The sequence below is a fragment of the Arabidopsis thaliana genome, chromosome 3, assembly GCF_000001735.4.
Source record: "Arabidopsis thaliana chromosome 3, partial sequence".
NCBI lineage: Eukaryota > Viridiplantae > Streptophyta > Magnoliopsida > Brassicales > Brassicaceae > Arabidopsis > Arabidopsis thaliana.
The window spans coordinates 8705560-8723067 of NC_003074.8; the positions used below are offsets into that span (position 1 = coordinate 8705560).

The 17508-nt window shown below is 32.0% G+C and overlaps 3 protein-coding genes and 1 long non-coding RNA gene across 6 annotated transcripts; 1 reads left to right on the forward strand and 3 right to left on the reverse strand.

Annotated features, from left to right (window-relative positions):
• Nucleotides 1-48: 48 nt before the first annotated feature.
• On the reverse strand, nt 49-2777 carry AT3G24120 (Homeodomain-like superfamily protein). 2 transcript variants are annotated; one of them, NM_113317.5, is made up of 6 exons: nt 2394-2777; nt 1896-1972; nt 1613-1667; nt 1229-1307; nt 1065-1134; nt 49-776 (listed from the first exon to the last, which is right to left on the reverse strand). In NM_113317.5, exons 1-6 carry the CDS (start codon nt 2587-2589, stop codon nt 366-368), a joined length of 888 nt encoding a protein of 295 aa, NP_566744.1. In that variant the 5' UTR covers nt 2590-2777; the 3' UTR covers nt 49-365. The 2 variants fall into 2 exon arrangements, with proteins under 2 accessions (NP_566744.1, NP_974356.1); NM_202627.1 differs by having other exon boundaries at nt 77-785; nt 2394-2756.
• A 3326-nt stretch (nt 2778-6103) lies between these two features.
• Nucleotides 6104-7865, reverse strand: AT3G24130 (Pectin lyase-like superfamily protein; the record flags this gene model as incomplete). The annotated part of the gene is made up of 4 exons (NM_113318.2): nt 7588-7865; nt 7312-7471; nt 6994-7212; nt 6104-6517 (listed from the first exon to the last, which is right to left on the reverse strand). Exons 1-4 carry the CDS (start codon nt 7800-7802, stop codon nt 6104-6106), a joined length of 1008 nt encoding a protein of 335 aa, NP_189055.1. The 5' UTR covers nt 7803-7865.
• Nucleotides 7866-9558: 1693 nt separating this feature from the next.
• On the reverse strand, nt 9559-12652 carry FMA (basic helix-loop-helix (bHLH) DNA-binding superfamily protein). 2 transcript variants are annotated; one of them, NM_113319.5, is made up of 6 exons: nt 12518-12652; nt 12196-12273; nt 11394-12059; nt 10847-11281; nt 10531-10616; nt 9559-10005 (listed from the first exon to the last, which is right to left on the reverse strand). In NM_113319.5, the coding sequence occupies exons 2-6, from the start codon at nt 12211-12213 to the stop codon at nt 9966-9968; spliced, it is 1245 nt and encodes a 414-aa protein (NP_189056.2). In that variant the 5' UTR covers nt 12214-12273; nt 12518-12652; the 3' UTR covers nt 9559-9965. The 2 variants fall into 2 exon arrangements, with proteins under 2 accessions (NP_189056.2, NP_001326090.1); NM_001338669.1 differs by having other exon boundaries at nt 9632-10616.
• A 637-nt stretch (nt 12653-13289) lies between these two features.
• On the forward strand, nt 13290-13525 carry AT3G04625. The gene has a single exon (NR_141110.1). It is a non-coding gene; the product is annotated as an other RNA (long non-coding RNA).
• The last annotated feature ends 3983 nt before the right edge of the window (nt 13526-17508 follow it).

Here is a 17508-nt window from a genome sequence, read left to right on the forward strand (position 1 = left end):
AAGTAAAGCATAAAGAGTAATGAAGAAAGGCATTACGAATAGTATCAAAGTTAAAGGCTTAAACTTTGGTGGCCCTTTCATCATTTCAATGTTTATTATAGATTATCAATAGATCTTTTTCTTATGTCTTTATAGTTTGTACCTTTAAACCTTTCTCTTGAATACAAGAATAATTAGAGGCAAAGGTTAAAGGAAACACTAAAGCTTCAGCTTCAACATTGAAATATATATACATGAGTAGGCTAAGATGAAAATGTGATGACAAGTTTGTATCGAATAATAATACAGGCCCCTCAAAGCAAGTAAAGAAGAGTTAAATCTTATCTCTACCTTTCCCATAATGAACTTTTTCCCTCTCCTAAACTTTATCCAATGGTGCTACTAGGCATAATCCAGCCTGATTCATACCCTACGCCCAAATTGTCTCCACGTTGACGCTTCTTCATTGATGCAGCAGATATAGAGCTCCCATGTGTGATGGAAGTCAGAGAGCTTTCTACTGAACAGTTGGTTGTGATGTTGTTTTTGTTGTCTATTGCTACTGCAAGCTCTGACAACGATGGCATCATCATCATCTTTGTTGCATCGAAGTACGGGACTGATGTTCCTTGAGAGCTATTGGAGACTTTGATGGCTAGCTCTGATAGCTCTTCCCTAGCAGCCTCAAGTCCAGCAAAAGTAGCAGCTTGCTCGTCAAAGGCCTTGCAAGCTTTTTCAAGAATCGATTGCAGGTATTTTCCTTGTGCCTCTATCCTCAGCTGGAGCCTCCGTTGCACCTGCCCATACTAAAAGACCAATCAAACGTTTGCACTTTAACAGCACAGCCTGTTGCATAAACTCCTACAAAAGTGGTCATTGTTTCAATCTCAAGGGCGTGTTTATTCATTCCACCTAGGTAGAGATCCAGGACAGATGTTCATATGTACATCAGTAAAAGAACGAATAATTTGGTAGCAACTCCATCCTAATTTCTGGATTGGACATTTACTTTTGAGTCAAACTTTTTGTAAACATGGTGGTTTGTATCTTCAATATCAATGGCAAGAGAAATGAAGAGACCTAACCTCCAATTGATCGTGTAGTCTTCTTTGGACTTCCATCTGAGCACGTAGAGCTTCGGTGACTTGGTAACCCCTGGCACGCAAACAAATAAGGAGGGTTCATACAATTGTAATTCACTAACCAGCAGTACAGAGAAATGAGAATAAAAATTCAATTATATCCATACTCGTTCTGCTCCTGCTGCGCCATTCTCATTGATGATGTCGAAGATGAACCTGTGTCCTGACTCTCCCCTACACAAGAAGCTGCAGCATCCAGTTCACAGAATTAGTGGAGCCACGAGATATGGACACACAACTGGAATTCAACAAAACAGGGTCCCAACAAGTTGTTATTCTTATTTTCCTTTTTTCAAAATCAAGTCTTTGTTTGACGATTTAAACCATGAACAGTTACTAAATATATATTGTGCCTCTCACATGATATAGTTCTACGAAACTTCTAACAAATATGATTCCAAATAGCCATATGAATAAAGAGTAGAACCAAACGGCTTCAAAAACAGAGATATAGACAACAACAACAACAAAAAGGTCAACTGAATAGATACCATCTTTAGAGTTCTCAGTTGATTCTTTGCCAGCTTGCCTCCCTAGGCGGAATTTCTGTCGAGCAAAACACATACAAAAGAGAGAAACACAACACCATCAAACACCCAATATTACTATGAATAACACATATAAATGAAACTTAAATCCAACCTAGATACAACTCTTAATACCAAAGCAAATTTCAGAATCTAAGGCGTCAAGTCATTGAAATTCTAGGTGTGGTCTCATCAACCAAGATAGATCTAATAACAGTTAATTAGGAATCAGTTTTGTTTATCAAACCTGAAGATGTGATTTGAGGTGGTAGAGAGTGAGACCCTTCACTCCCATTGTTCTCATAATAGTTTTGGGAGTCGCTTCTGTAAATTGAACAGACAGAGTCAGAACGGTCTCTTCAAAAACATGTGTGAGGTAAAAGACAACACAGGAGTTAAATCTTAGCTACAAAGCAATTCACAAGCTTCAAAATATTTAGAGATGACACTGACACTACTTAATTACAACTGACTAATTTCGAAAAAGGAAACAAATTTATACACTGCAGAATCTGCTTCTATTTTGGGACACATAAAGAGCTACAGTTATAAAGATCTCAATTCAAGTCTCGAGAACAACAAACCATAAACTTCATCGAATCAAGTAACGAGACATATTCTTCAGAAATCAGAAATATCTAAACTTTGAGAGAAGAATCCATCAAACCCTAAAAAAAGTCGAATTTTGTTAACGGACCGAGCAACGAAACTGAACAAAGAGATAAGTAGACAAAGTAGTACTCACTGTCAGGACCACCGAGCTGAGTAACGGCGTCAACGAATCTCTCATGAAGCTCAGTTGTCCACCGGAGACGAGGTTTAGGGTCAGTCGTTAAAACCAAACAAGCGTCACCGGGAAGATTGGTTCCGTCAAGAGGTCCATGGTAGTCACCACCAACGTGTCCACCATCGAGTGGAAGCGAGCGAATCGCTGAGTACATTTTCCAATTTTGGTCGCCGATTTTCCCGGGAAAGTGAGAGAAAGCTTTAGGGGAGATGAATTTGGGTGGTATGGAGATTGTGGGAGTTTCGGATCCGGGTCAAACGTCGGGTCAGGCTCCGGATTTATGGACAGCGAAGAGACGGGTGGATATAGTTTGGACGTATTAGGCTCCGATTTGCGTTTAAACATAGAAGGAACATGTTTATAATCAAATCCCATTTAATTATTTGTAGCAGAGGTACTTTAATTAAACTATTAGTAATAATATAATCAACAATTTTATAATATTTAGACATTTGATTGCTCTAATCTAAATTATTACACCAACAATATTAAACTATTTAGACCCTTTTTCTTGCTTATATGATATTATAATAAAATAGTTATTCAAAAAAAAAATCCATGATTGAATGAGAAAGAAATGGTGAAGGATTAGTAGGAACCCAATTGTTTATGCAATTAAAATAAAGTTTGAATACAGTAAGTCAGTAATCGCATTCAAAACTAACAAAAGTTTTTTTGAAAACATACATTGAACGTAAACTAAAAATTATTTTGTGTATAGCCTTATTCATGTTATATCTTATTTAAATTGATCGTTTTCTTTTACATTAAAATGGAAAAGGCATGAGTCTTCTTCTTAAAAAAAAATATTTATAATTGTGAAAATGTTTTTTTTTTATTTGTAAAATAAAAAAACAGTTTCATAACCAATAAAGACAGTTCTCATAAATTCTCTTTATAAAATTGTTTAGTTGGGATGTCACTATTTTATACTTTCAATTTTGCTGATTTGATCAAGTTTATATATATATGTTTGTGAATCATTTATTATTTAGCTAGCTCGTCAACGCTAGCTTTCTAGAATGTTAATTAGCGCTAATATAATGTAGACATTAGTGAAGCTGGTGTCAAATAGTTTCTAGTTTGTTATCAAAATACATAATTTTTTATATTGGAAAGTACATTAAAACCTCTATAGATAATATTCGATAAATCAGAAACCATTATATATTAAAAAGTAAATTTGGTCCCGAATTGAGCAAATGTAAAAAATGATACAATTTGATAAATGATAAAATAATATATATTTCTGAAAATTATATATATATATATATATATATATATATGATCTTATCAATATCAAAGTGAAATGAATCAAATTTGATAGAATTTGATAGAATTTGTTTCGTGATATGAGAAGATCGGGTTTTATAAACTATACAATGTCTTGAAATGTCTATATAATATAGATAAAAATGCAGAGAGTGAACTTGGAGAAAGAAAATCCTCTAAAACATTTTACTTACAGTTTTTTTTTTTAAATTCTTTTATTATAGAAAAAGCACTACTTGCATATATTTTATTATAGGAAAATACCATGCAAAGAAATTAATCATCCTATAAGTATACATAGGTAGACGTTTTAAAATTCATTTCTAAAACTAAAAGTTAGTTTAAATATTTTTATATCTACTAGAAGTAAAAACATAATTTTATACTATCGTTTTAATAAAGTAAGTTTAACATGAATATTATATGCATAAGGCGCTGAGGATTACCTAATGTAGAAAGCAACAAAGAGTTAAATCATAGGTAGTTGAAAATAAGAATAATAATTAACGACTAAATTTCATTATCATGTATTAAAAATGTAAAACTATCTCTATCCACCAACTCAGTTTTGATTATATAATTATTGTGAAACATACGCCCGTCATAGTAGACTAATAGTAACATGAGTACAGACTCTTGAGTTGTTTGTGTATTTAAAATCCTTTGGTTGTTGGAAAAGAATAGCATATGTTCATCTCTTAATTAATCGTAAGTACGAATAACGAAATATTAAAAAAAAAAAAATGGATACGATTATAAAAACTCAACTAGGGTGAAAACAAATCATAAAGTTTATATAGTTCATGTCAGTACATTTTCTTAAATAAACTTTCAATATATGATTTAGGAAAAAGAAAATTGATGATATTGAACTCCTAGATGGAGAATATTGTTAAAGACTTTCGATTCCAGATACGCTTTAAAATCTTATACTAGTAAATATTGGTAACAAAACAATTATAATCATTAGGAACATAGATTACATTGCAAAACTTGGTCATTGCATGATAAAAACAATTGCTGGTAAATCCAAAGGTTAAAAATTTCGACAGGTACACATTAAAAGAATAAGCTTAATGGTGTATAAAATGAAAATTCTTTTAATTTTTTTGATTTTTTAATTAGTTTGTCAAAATTCCAAATTCTAAAATCCGAACTAATAATATGTATCATTTATAAAGATCATAGGTTTTATCTAAGAACATATGTTCTCGAGTATTATAATTTGCAATCAATCACAAAAAATATAAAGAAATTTGATTTACCAACTCTAGGAAATTTTTGACATATTATACATGTTTTAATTAAAGTAGAATAAAACAAAAACATAGAAGAGAAAGGTACCAACTGAACAAGTTGAAGTAACACATGGCTTTGGCGTATTTATATTGATGTCTCTACCAACTTCGCCGATTATGAATATAAATGTTTGTTATTGGGATATATAATAATGTAGTACGATTTTAACTGATATTATAGGTTTCTGATGTAGATGACAAAGGTTGTTTCATGCTTTTCTGTTTCATCAGTTAAAATAGTGCGATTAACATGATTAGTATTATGATAATAACTTCAGTTGATACAATCCATACGATCATTCAAGTTGAAATTGTTAATTCCACATATCTTTTTGAATAAAAAAACGATTTATTTGTTCTATAGTGTTGATCCATCATAAGTTGAGATAAATTTAAGAGCTGTTCAGTGTTCGTTAGGGTGAGGACAAGATGCGACTGTCCGGGACTCAATAAATTAAAATATATTTCTTGAATAAAACATTAAAATACAAACAAGATTAATATAGCTAAATATATTAAATTAAGCAAAACAAAACCCAAATTAAAACTTTGAATTATTGGACCCCAAAACTTATAAAAGGCCCATAATATTCTTGGACCATTGCGATGCACTGCTGAATGCTTGTGAACTAGGACAACCGAGTAAAATAACCTGTTTTATATCCTCTATTCAACGACTGAATTCTCAATTTTTGACGTCGTGTGACTTCACTTTCACAAACCACAAAAAGCCATCTTCGTTCATTCAGAAGTACATACAATTATTGTGGTACGTAATTGGATAAAACCGAAAAAAAATTCAAACAAAACGATGCACTACAGTTATGGCGGTGTAATATGATTTTTACAAAACTTGTGTTTTACAACACCTGTCACAAATGTACCAGCATCCGCTTTTGTTAAACACATTCAGAGAAAACACAAAAGTTGAAATATAAAAACAAGTTCTCTGAAAGGTTTGTTATATATTTTTAATGTCAATGTCAAAGCTAAAAGAACATAAAGCATAACAAATTACTACATTTGGTTAAACTAAATAAAGAGGGATGATCAATAAGAAATCTATAAAAAATACAAAAATTAGAAGCAAAGGAAAGATCAAGCAGGGATGGGCAAATCTTCAACCCATCCACCACGATTAATAAAGCTGAGATCAGCCAAATTTTGAATGGCAGATTCACTAAGCTTCTTAACCCACTTCACACGTCTTCCTATATTTGCTCCACTTCCAAAGCATCCATGTTCTGCAAAGACCAGCTGGTTTTCGTGGCCCACGAAATTCCATGCATCCCATCCTTCAGGAACAACTACATCGGTCAGGTTCGAGTTGTAAAAGATCACTCGAGAATAACCGCGCCACGGCCTGCCCAAGAAGGCCATGCCTGTTCCATATACGAGGCAGTTGATGAAGATGAATCCATTTGCATCGTACGGGTTGGTCCGTCCTTGAGCCGTTATGTAACCGGCTAGCCCCGGTTCTAGCTGCCCACCTAGCACTTGTATCACACAGCTCTACAACCCACCAAACACAACTTTTATTTAATGAAACTTGGCCCGAATAAATAGGAATTTTAGTTTTATAAAGGATTATTAATATGTGAAAACTACAGGGCTATTAAGAATGGTTCCATTAGCTATGTATATTTAGTTTTTTTTCGAAAATGGTTATCAAATCAAAATCCAATCAAGAACATTCTTAGTTTGGTTCAATTTTTAATTTATCATATCTTTACTTTTCATAAAATTAAACTTCAGTTCGATATTTTCCTTTTTGTGCATAGGAAAAGTGAAAAAAACATTCCAATCGCAGTGGTTAGAAAGATATATCTAGATTGAACATCACAACTATCTACGGACATCTACTGTTAACAATTCCTTGGCCATTTTAAAGACATTCTAAAAGTTTCAAATTATTTAGATTTAGGATTAATATCATCCTGTCATAATCTCAAAACCAACATTATTATGTGAAGAATGTAACGGATCACCTGGTAAATAGATTGACCGGTACCAAAGATGAAATCGACCGCGCCTTGTATGGTACACCGGTGGAAGTAGTGCCGGCCATCAAAGTCCCACAAGGTATCTTGAATTCCAGCAAACCCTACCGAGTAAAAAGCCGACTTATCGCCGCCTATCAACGCTGCCACGGCTGGAGTTCTAGGGTTCTTGTTCATTTTCCCTTTGCTAGGGAAATTATAGGAATTCTATAAAAAAAAAAAAAAAATCCATAAATTTATTCAATAAAAAAAAAAATCAACAAAGAAAAAAGGCAAGAGAACGAAAGATAAAAATCACCACCGTACGGCGAAAGTGATGCTTTTAACAACGGTGTTATCGGCAAGAGTAGAAAAGGTAGGGCTTTGTGCAACCGAGTAATGGTCGTCCCATTCAACTCTCGTTAACCTTTTTCCAGCTCCTACTAGTACTATGAACGGTTTTTCATACGGTATCTTTATTTTCTCTCTTTATATGCAAGACATAGAGAAAAAACATTACTAAGCACTTTCGCATATATAACTTCATTACAAGACATATAGAACTTCATGATAATTACTCAATCAAAATATTGCTAGACTAACCTGTAAAGACCGGCTTTAACGTTGATGAAGAACCAATGACGATTGTTGATTGGAACAGAATCAATAGCTTTTTGTATTGTCGTGAAATTTCCATGGCCGGATTGATCAACAAATACTTGTTGTTGGTATACTCCGAATGGCTTAGCTTCAATGAGGTGAGGTAGACAAAAACAACAAAGAGCGATGAGACCTATGAAAATTCGATGAGTTCCCATTATTACAGTTTCTGATTTTGATTAGATGGTAACGAAACGTAAGAGTTTTAAGAGAGGGAGGGTAAATGAGAGTAGTGGAAGAAATGGAGGATTTTTTTAACAAGGTCGTGAGGTTAATGCTTTTTTAGTTAATTGTAAATATTTTGATGAAGATTTTGTTACTTTGTTTTCCTTTGATTATGTGAGGTTTTTATTGTGCTATTAAAGTAGAATCTAAATGAAACTGGAAAGTTTGGCTTTGTTTCTAGATTTGGTGATCCAATATCTTGGTTTTATGTGAGAGGTCCGAAACAAGAAAGGAAGTTGTAATATTTGTTTTGATTGTGGTAACTGTAAATAAAAGTTAGTGGTCGAGACTAAAATTGAAAAATTATTATAAATTATTTTAAAAACTTAATACATAGTGGTTTTATTTTGTATAGAGATTACACTGAAAAAATGGTAGAAAACTTGAAATTTGTCATACAATTAATATTTTAGGTTAAATCTTTGTAGATGACTCTATCCACATTGATAAATGATAAGTATATCTGTCTTGTTTGGAAATAAAAAGGAAGCTTTTATAGATTTGGGCGTATTTCTCCAAATAATAGGAACAAGTAACACATTGGAATAAACCCCTTTATAAGAAAAAAAAATAACACATGTGAATGAACAATACACTAACCCTTTATCAATTTTTTGTTTTGTTTTAATAATACTACTATTCCTTTAAATTTTATTTCACAAAAATTTTCAAAAAAATAATTACAATTTTGCATCCTCAGAAAAATATGACGTGTTATTTTCAAAAGAAAAATAGAATTCTATATACAAACTGTCACCCTCTAAATATTTACCGCTTTTTGAATAGAGATGAGAAAAGTCTCAAACTCCAACCATTTATTTGAAGGCCATTCTAGGATGGCAAAAAAAAAAGATATGTTTATTTTCATTTTCTTGTTGACATCTAGTGATCACTGATCAGGCACGTTTCAAGTATCAAATATCGAGAGAGTACTTATACACGTGCTTACACTTTTTAGCCCCAAGAAAAATCGATTAGGAGTAATCACCAGTGGTCCTCATGTATCTGTCTTGCCATATTTTCACATACCTTTTGAAAACAAAGACTGTGTAGTGATCCCATTTCTTGTTAAAGTGCTCTTAGACTGTAAAAAGAGAAAACAAATTCTATGTACAAACATTGAATTCTAAATCAACTCACGACAAAAGAAAAAAGTAATCAGAAATCTAGATCAACTCTCTCCATTTTCAAAAGTAATTACAATGATTATCTTACCATTTAACACAATAATACGATTGACAAACACGAATCTTTTTTGCTTACCTTCGATGAATTAATATAAGCTATATAACAAAGGATCTTCAAGTCTTGGACGGATTTGGAATTGGAATTCTCTGGCCTTGGACTCTGTCAAGATCTTACCCCCGTACGAACCTACTTGGTGTGAGAAGAAAACCAAGCAGTGCTTTTGGAATTTATTGTGTATGTGTCGGATCTGACTTGGATTAGAGCTAATGGTGAATATATAAAGAAGATGAAGACAAGAGTTTCGTCTTTGTTGACGTACGAGAGAAAGATTAAAGACAATCATTTTGAGTCTCCTAAATGAATTTGTTTTTCTGAATTCTGACACTTAGTTTCTTTAGTCAAATCACTTTTGAAAAAGTGTAAAAGCGTCACTTTGTTTAACCGAATGGTCAATTTTTTGAAGATTAAAACTGGCTATTTCTAACCTTTTTTTTCTTCATGTTTTCTTGTTGTATATATATTGGCCCATTTCTCATAGACAAATCTCAAGAAAATGATAGTTCCTCTCCCTCCCCTCAAGAAAAGTTTTCATGCATTGTTTTTTTCTTTTCTTTTTTATTTTGTGAAAAAAGTTATTTCAAGTAAATAAGTGGTTTAGCATTCTAAACCGCTTGTTCAAAACCTACAAATCAAAGCAGCAGAAATCACAACAACGAGTTCTAACATTACAAGCGACACAATCATCACTAAAATTTAAATTGCATGAAAAAAGCCCCAAAAAAATAAAGTAAGCACTCCCTTTAACTTAAACACTCTTCCAAATGCTTGGAGAATAAAACCCAATATGTAGAGATTATTACGTACTGTAATCTTCACCAGTGTACAAAGTTGTCGCCGTGTGATGATTTTCAAGTAAACACAATATTTCCCAGGTTAGAGCTTCCAGATCTGAAATAAAATTGTTTCCAAGCTTTAACACTTCAAATATTGTGATAAATATGTTACAATATATATATATATATATATACACACCATATGTAACACACAAAGAAAATAACCATGATAGATTAGATACACCATATATATCTAACATTAAAAGCAAATAATCATAACATCTAAAAGGTAAAAGAACAAACAAAAGACAAAAGCTAGACATCTAAAATAGTAAAATGTATAACATCGAACCACCAATATCTTTTACTCTAAGACTTTTTACCAGACTCATATACTCACACACTCACAGAGTCACACACACACATAGTAATGATGTCTTGATGATTAGATAGACCACATTGCACACAAAAAGATATAATCATGACATCTAAAAGGTAAAAACAAACAAAACACAAAAGGCATGTGAAATGGATAACAATGAACCAACATAAACTTTTGTTTTAAGGGACCAACAGAAACTTATCAAAAGTATCTTTAATCGAAAGAATATTTAAATAGCAGAAAAATATATATCCTTACATGTTGGTATTTGCATGAATGAAACTAAATATCTGTTGGATGGAACTTGCTATGTCTTCTGCCGTAAACCTCGTTTCACTTGTTATCTGCACATATTTTACATCTACCTCATGTTAGCCATTGATAGTTATTACATATACTTTAACAATACAAATCCATAATCTATGATTATATTGAAAACCCTAAATAAAATTATAAATGTGTTTTATGACAGCTAATCCAGATTAGATAATTACATGTATTATTTGATGAGTCTAGATTTTGCATATGAAAGCTGAATATGAATGATGAATTACTTTTTAACATATAAACTTGCCTTGACATTAAAGGAGTAGAGGACGGTTTGTTCCATGGTAGTGATGTTAGTGTGAAGAATAGAGAGATGAAGATCCTCCAAAGCAGCTATAGTCTTAATCAGCTGTCCCGGCCTTCTTCTTGAAAGTATCTTGATCATGGCGTCAAACCCTAGCAGCTTCACCTCCACGTCAGCCAAGCACGACTTGTTCTCCGCAGTCTCCTCCCGAAGCCCTCCTCCGCCCTCTAGCTCGGTTACATTTCCCGTAATAATGAGCGGTTGTGCTTGGTTCGCTACCGTAGTTATGGGAGAAGAAGAAGAAGTCGTTGTCGTTGTCATGTCCCTACCGGTTTCTCCTAAGATTCTTCGACGCTTCTGTGATTCAAGACATTGTAGGAGTTGCTCGAGCTCTCTCACAAACTCTATTGCTCCTCCTATGATTGACGCTTGGTCTCCCTATTTTATACAATTAATATTTGGTGTAGACAGTATAATTAGTTGTACATATACATATAAAAAAACATTCACGAAAATTCTTTCTTTAAGATATAATTTATGAATATCATACCCTTTGAACGTAGGAGCCAGGCATGAGAGATCTAAGGACACGAAGATGCTCATTCATTTGCTTCCTACGGTTTCTTTCGACCGCGATATGAGTCATCCGTTGGCTTTCCACTTCTTCGCTGGTCTTGCTCGTTCTAGCTCTCTTCCTCTTGCTCTTCACCTCCTTTTTCGTAACATTCTTGTTCTCCCTATCTTCTTCTTCTCCTCCAATAAAACGTAGTTGCACGGAGTTGTTGTCGTTGTCATCGTCTTGATCTTCTTTTTCTTCAAGAAACACATTGCCTATGTTTCCTCCACACTCACCTCCTTCTTGAGACGTCTGATGAGAAGGCATGAGATGTTGGGTTTGGTTATGGTCCTCTATTTTGTCGTTCAAGACAGGGAACTTCAAGAAATAAACGGGGTCAATCCCGGTTTCTTGATCGTCTTGGTTTCTGGTCTGGTTCAACGCAAGTTTCGAACCGAAGTCCGCAAACTGCATCACATCAGAGAAGTTCATTTTATCAAAAGGTGTTGCTCCAAATCCGGAAGGAGAGAGTTGATGTTGCTGCTGTTGTGGCATCGATTGCTTTTGTTGTTGTTGAAGGTTTCTATTGAACATATAGTCTATCATACCAGAGCTGTTATCATCGTTACCGCCTGAGGATTCACCTAAGAAGTTTGGTGCCTAATAAAAACCAGAATTGGAGAATGAAGTTAATATCATAAGCAGGAAGATTTGAATCTTATACATAGATATCTATCAATTTGTATAAGAAAAGAGATTAAGGATCTTGAAATACTGGAAAAAAAAACGTACGTACCGAGTAATCTTTATCCATTGCTATTCGTGGTAGTTGATTATAAACTGCTTAAGTCTAATGAAGGTCAAGCTTCTTGACCTGATGACAACAATCCATGAGCTTCACAGTCAGTTTTAAAAACATATACATGAAACAAAAACACACGTAGAACAAGTTAAAACCAAACCTAGGCAGATTACATGTTTCACCATATACATATACATGTATTTTATATGTACAAAACAAGTTTTCAAATTGAATTTTGACAATTAAAAAAAATGATTAACACCAAATATATTAGAGCTTTGTTTAGTAAGGAGTTAACAAAATAAAAGGGACTGACCTTGTATGATTTGCTAGGGTTTACGAGAGATGTATATAAAAGACGCAAGACATGCAAGATAGTAGAAGAAGACGGATTAGAGAAGACAAAACTTAAAAAAGTGAGGGGAGCTTTTTGTATTGAGAAGTCATAAATGAGTAAGCATCACCAAGCTCCCATATTTATAGAGAGAGATACATTATACATGTGTACACAAGGTATAGCAAGGGGGCATTAAATTTCTTAAGTATGTATATTCGTAATCATTTGTTTCTCTAATTACTAATTAGGGTGTGAATGGTACACATTCGTGACCCAATAAAAACAAATTAAACGACTTAAAAAAAGATACGTAAACATGTTTCAAAAAAAAAAAAAACAATTTTCTAAAGAATAAAGATAAATGAAAATCTACATAAGTTAATCTAAAATATTGAGGATTAGTAGTAAGTAGTTTGATTGCAGTGGCTGTTTTATTCTACTATCATATTCCCATTAATTATCGAGACATCATTGTTTTTCGCAATTTTCTATGCATTCTCTTTTAGTTTCTAAAAGTAGAGAAATATCAACCATCACATAAAATGTTTTAGAAAATCTAAAAACTACAACCAAAAGATATCAATCGTGGGAAAAATGAATTTTCGTTACTATTGTCCTTTTTTATTGCTTTGTAAGAAAGAAAAAGGGATGTTATTATTGCCCTCTTATAATTGTTAGAGATACTTAATGCTTAGTAAAAAAAGCTTCCAATTGTAGCAGGATAAAGCCGTGCAGTCGGAAGTTCTCAATGTCTCCCCAAATGCTTTTGCAGAAAATCATGATTGGCTAATCAAAAGATGCTCATTCAATCAATCCCTTTGTATTATGCACATAATGTGTCAATATTAATTTTCATCCCATTTGATATATAAATATCATTACATATATAGTTATCTAGTTCTTCTCTATCTTCTACATAGAAACACATAACAATCCAAATTTTACGGTCAAATTTGAAATGGGGGATCTAGAGCAACTCCCTAGCTTATTTTGAACAAAAATTAAGTTCAATATTGACTCAAAAGAAAGATTATTGAATATTCCAAATCATATCTTGTTTTTGTAATAAATACTCTATTTCTTTTTGCGTTAGACGTAAGGGTGAGGAGCCACAAAATACGAAAAAAGAAGTAACGTGAAAACACACGTGTATCAGCTGATCACCTCTCTATCTATCTATCTTTTTTTTTTGTTTGTCAAACCATAAATGATAAGATTTGAGTTTTTAGAGTTCACAAGCCAAGGCCGCTCTTTTTCCACCGCTTTTCGTGAACTTAATCAAATCTCTATACGCTTCTCATCTTTTAGTTTATTTCTATAGTATTTCAAATTCAAGCACTTATATTAGTTATGTGTTGTCAATAAAATATGATTTCTAATAAAAATATTCTGGTCAAATATATGAAATTAGTTTCACGAACATGACCTATACTATTTGTGTGTGTACGTGGAGACATATACATTTAAAGAAAAAGACACTGGTGTGGATGGTTACGTTTTAACTTTTAACAAAAAGTGGAGTAAAAATTCACGTTGATCAATCCAGTGAACTTTTTCGGGAATAAGAGTCGCGGATCCATAGGAGTATTTTAGTAGGTGCATATTACACAAATACTATGTTGAAAAGAAAAAAAGAAACATGAAAGAGCTTGCATCGAAGCATCAACCAAAAAAAATACTTGCTGCAACCATTCCCAATTGAGCCAACAAAACAACTATTACGATACATAACACCCACAGGCCACAAGCATCGAAATACTGTAAGATATATAGATTTTAAGATCAAACTTCAATGATAGCGAGCGAAGAGACTGATTGATATACTCAATTCTTTTTTAATTCCAAAAGAATAATTTACATTCTTTTTTATCATAAAAAAAAGTAAAAAACATAAAAATTTGCATTCTTATACCATAAATTTATTGTCAATATACAAGTGCAGTTCAAACCAAGTAAACACACATATTTATTATATCTATATCATATACATACTTTTGTTTTGGACTTTTTTTTCCCACTCATATCAATAAATTTTTCTTTGAGTAGTAAATTTAACACTAAAAATTCACTAGTAAAACCACTTAGTGATGGTGATCCCAAAATCAATTTCCAAACTTTTATCACCACCAATATCATTACCAATTTTCAATTAATTTCACTCCTTTAAAAAGTGTTTTTCGCCTACTTTTTTCTTTAAGATATACAAATCTTTTTTATTAAGGAATCTAAAAAAAGCATATTGTTAGATGAATCCAAGTAAAACTAAGTCAACAGTTTTGTAAGTTATAAGTTGTAACTCTATAGATTTAAGAGAAATGAGGTCAAATGGCACAAAAAAGCTTTCAGTAAGCCAATGACAATTGCTCTCTCATATATTTTACCAAGTTAATGAGAAACGTACCCCTCCATTACACCTTATCTTCCTCTTTACAAAAATGTTTTTTTTTTGTTTTTGCATTTCATCGTTTTCTTTCCGCTTTGTTCTCTTAATAATCTAAATTGATTCAATCTTGCGTTCTTTTTCTTTTTTAACAGTTTACATTTTTTATGTATGTCATAATTTTCTATTTTAAATAAGAGACATAAATTACTTGACATATTAGTAAGTGACTCTAAAGGAGAACTCAAAGCTTTTATTTAGAACACATATAGTAAACTTTAACGCGTAATGTAAAACTATTATAGGCATATTCAGGAATTACGAAAAATTTGAGGTAGCTGCGTGAGATTATAATACGAGTACTCTATACCAGTTTGGAATCATACATGAAGTTTGGAAGCTTCAGGTACCTAGTTCACTACTAATAATAATTTGCTTTCTACAATTTTGTATCGGAAATTTTAATTGAGATTGTTAATTTAAATTTTGTGTGCCAACAAAAACTTAACTTTTAAAAAATATTTTTTAAAATTAATTGATTTTTCTTATACATATGAATCACATATTATACGTGTCGCTTTTTTATTACATTAAAACTAATTAAAATTTCCGTTTTTACTTCTAATTAATATACTATATAAATTTTTACTATACATAAAAAATAATTAGGATAAAACTGAAATGTCATAGAAACTGTACTTCAAACTTAAGGGATATATATTTTGATAAAAAAAATTTATTTATTTTAAAAATACCTGTTAATATAATAAATATATTGTATTAATGTGCGTAATATACAGTGTAACCGACTTTCTCAGAGTAGAAATGTTAAAAACAAAAAGGCTGTGAATCGCTTGGCCTTTTGGCTTTTATTACCTTTTTATTGTTTTTTTTCCAGCGACTTTTTCTGTCGCCTTTCCTCCTTCTTTTTCCCTTTGTTACTTTTACTTTAATTTTCTTTCTTTCATTCTTTATGTACAAAATACATTATAACTAATAATTGATACATATTTTGATTGACTATAATTATATTATATGAAAATATCAAAGTTTCTTAAAAAGATTTATAAAAGATAATTTATATAACAAGCAATTAAAATTGGATTAATATCTATCACGAAAAACTGCTTATTTTTTTTAGTATAAATTATTAAATAAAGTATGAAATGAAATTGTAAAACTGAAGAATTATGCTTTCGTATAATTTTTAGACAATTTGATATTGTCTATCTTTTAAATATCATAATATTTGATAATTATCAAAAATATTTCACTTTTCTTTTTCTAATATATGAAGTATGAAGGTTTAGATTTGTATGCTTATTATTTCATTACTTGAATGTTAAAAGTTTACAGGAATTTTTTTTATTTGAAGATATTGATTTTATACTTAGTTGAGAAAAATTATTATAACGTAAATCTTTAAAATACTATTTGAAACTGATATTATTTTAGGAAATATTTCATTAAATGGGTCAAGCCACTAGAGAGTACCTTCCGTAGAAAATAACAAACATCGAAGTCAAGATAATATGATGATGAAGTGTTTTCTGAGGATATTCGCATGCACAAACCAGTAAACTAGCCTGCAAGACTTCCTTGGAACCAGAAAAAAATAAGAAAACGCAAACGAGGAATGCGAGTTTTAGTAACACCGGATTTGAGGAAACGTGATATACAATGTTTTCATCAGCTAGTTGAAATATGGTGTTCATGGAGCGGAAATGTATGATGATAGGAAACTTGATCGAAAGACAGTAAGACGACGAAGTATCAAGGTCAAAGAAAAATTCTTGAAGATGTACATAATAGAGAAGATGTACATGAGAGATTGATCGTATTTATATACTTTACCAGCCTCTGGCTCGGGCTACTACATCTGGTAGAACATGGATCGGTCATCGGTGATGACGGAATTTTACAGTACAAGGAACTTGAATGCTCTTTACCTATTTTGTTTTTTTGTGTGTGTGTGTTATATAACAAATAATAGACATGACGATCGTATGGATCGTTGATAATTGCTTTAAAATCTCAACAATGGACATAGAGCAACTCGTCAATCTACAAGCTTCGAAATCTCTATTAATTGTTATATAACCGAAGCTATTTCGAAATCTCAACAATGGACATTGACAATATCCATCCGATTGCTTTCAACTTTATGCACTTTATTTCTCCAATGGACTTAGAGGAACTCGTTTGATCCTATTTGATCCCGACACATGTGAAAGATATATGAATAATTTTAAATTCATAAATAAAGCTCGCAGTAATTAGGCTTTGCGAGAAACTCTTTAGGTATGAAAACTCGGTCTTAATTCTTATTAGTACTCTAAAACTTAGATTAAGCAATAATCCCAAGAGATCACCAGAACTAATTACATGCGTCGCTAAGAAATGCATCTAAACTAAAAAAATGATATTTAACCGAAACATATATAACTTTTAACTTTAAAAGTTGACAAGGTGCTAATCCCTCAATATTGTTGCTAAGTTTAGTTTTTTTTTTTAAATTTGTTTTTTGATTCTTGCTTATTCGTTTTATTGTTTAAGGGTGTGACACTTAACGATTATGGCTAACTTAGAT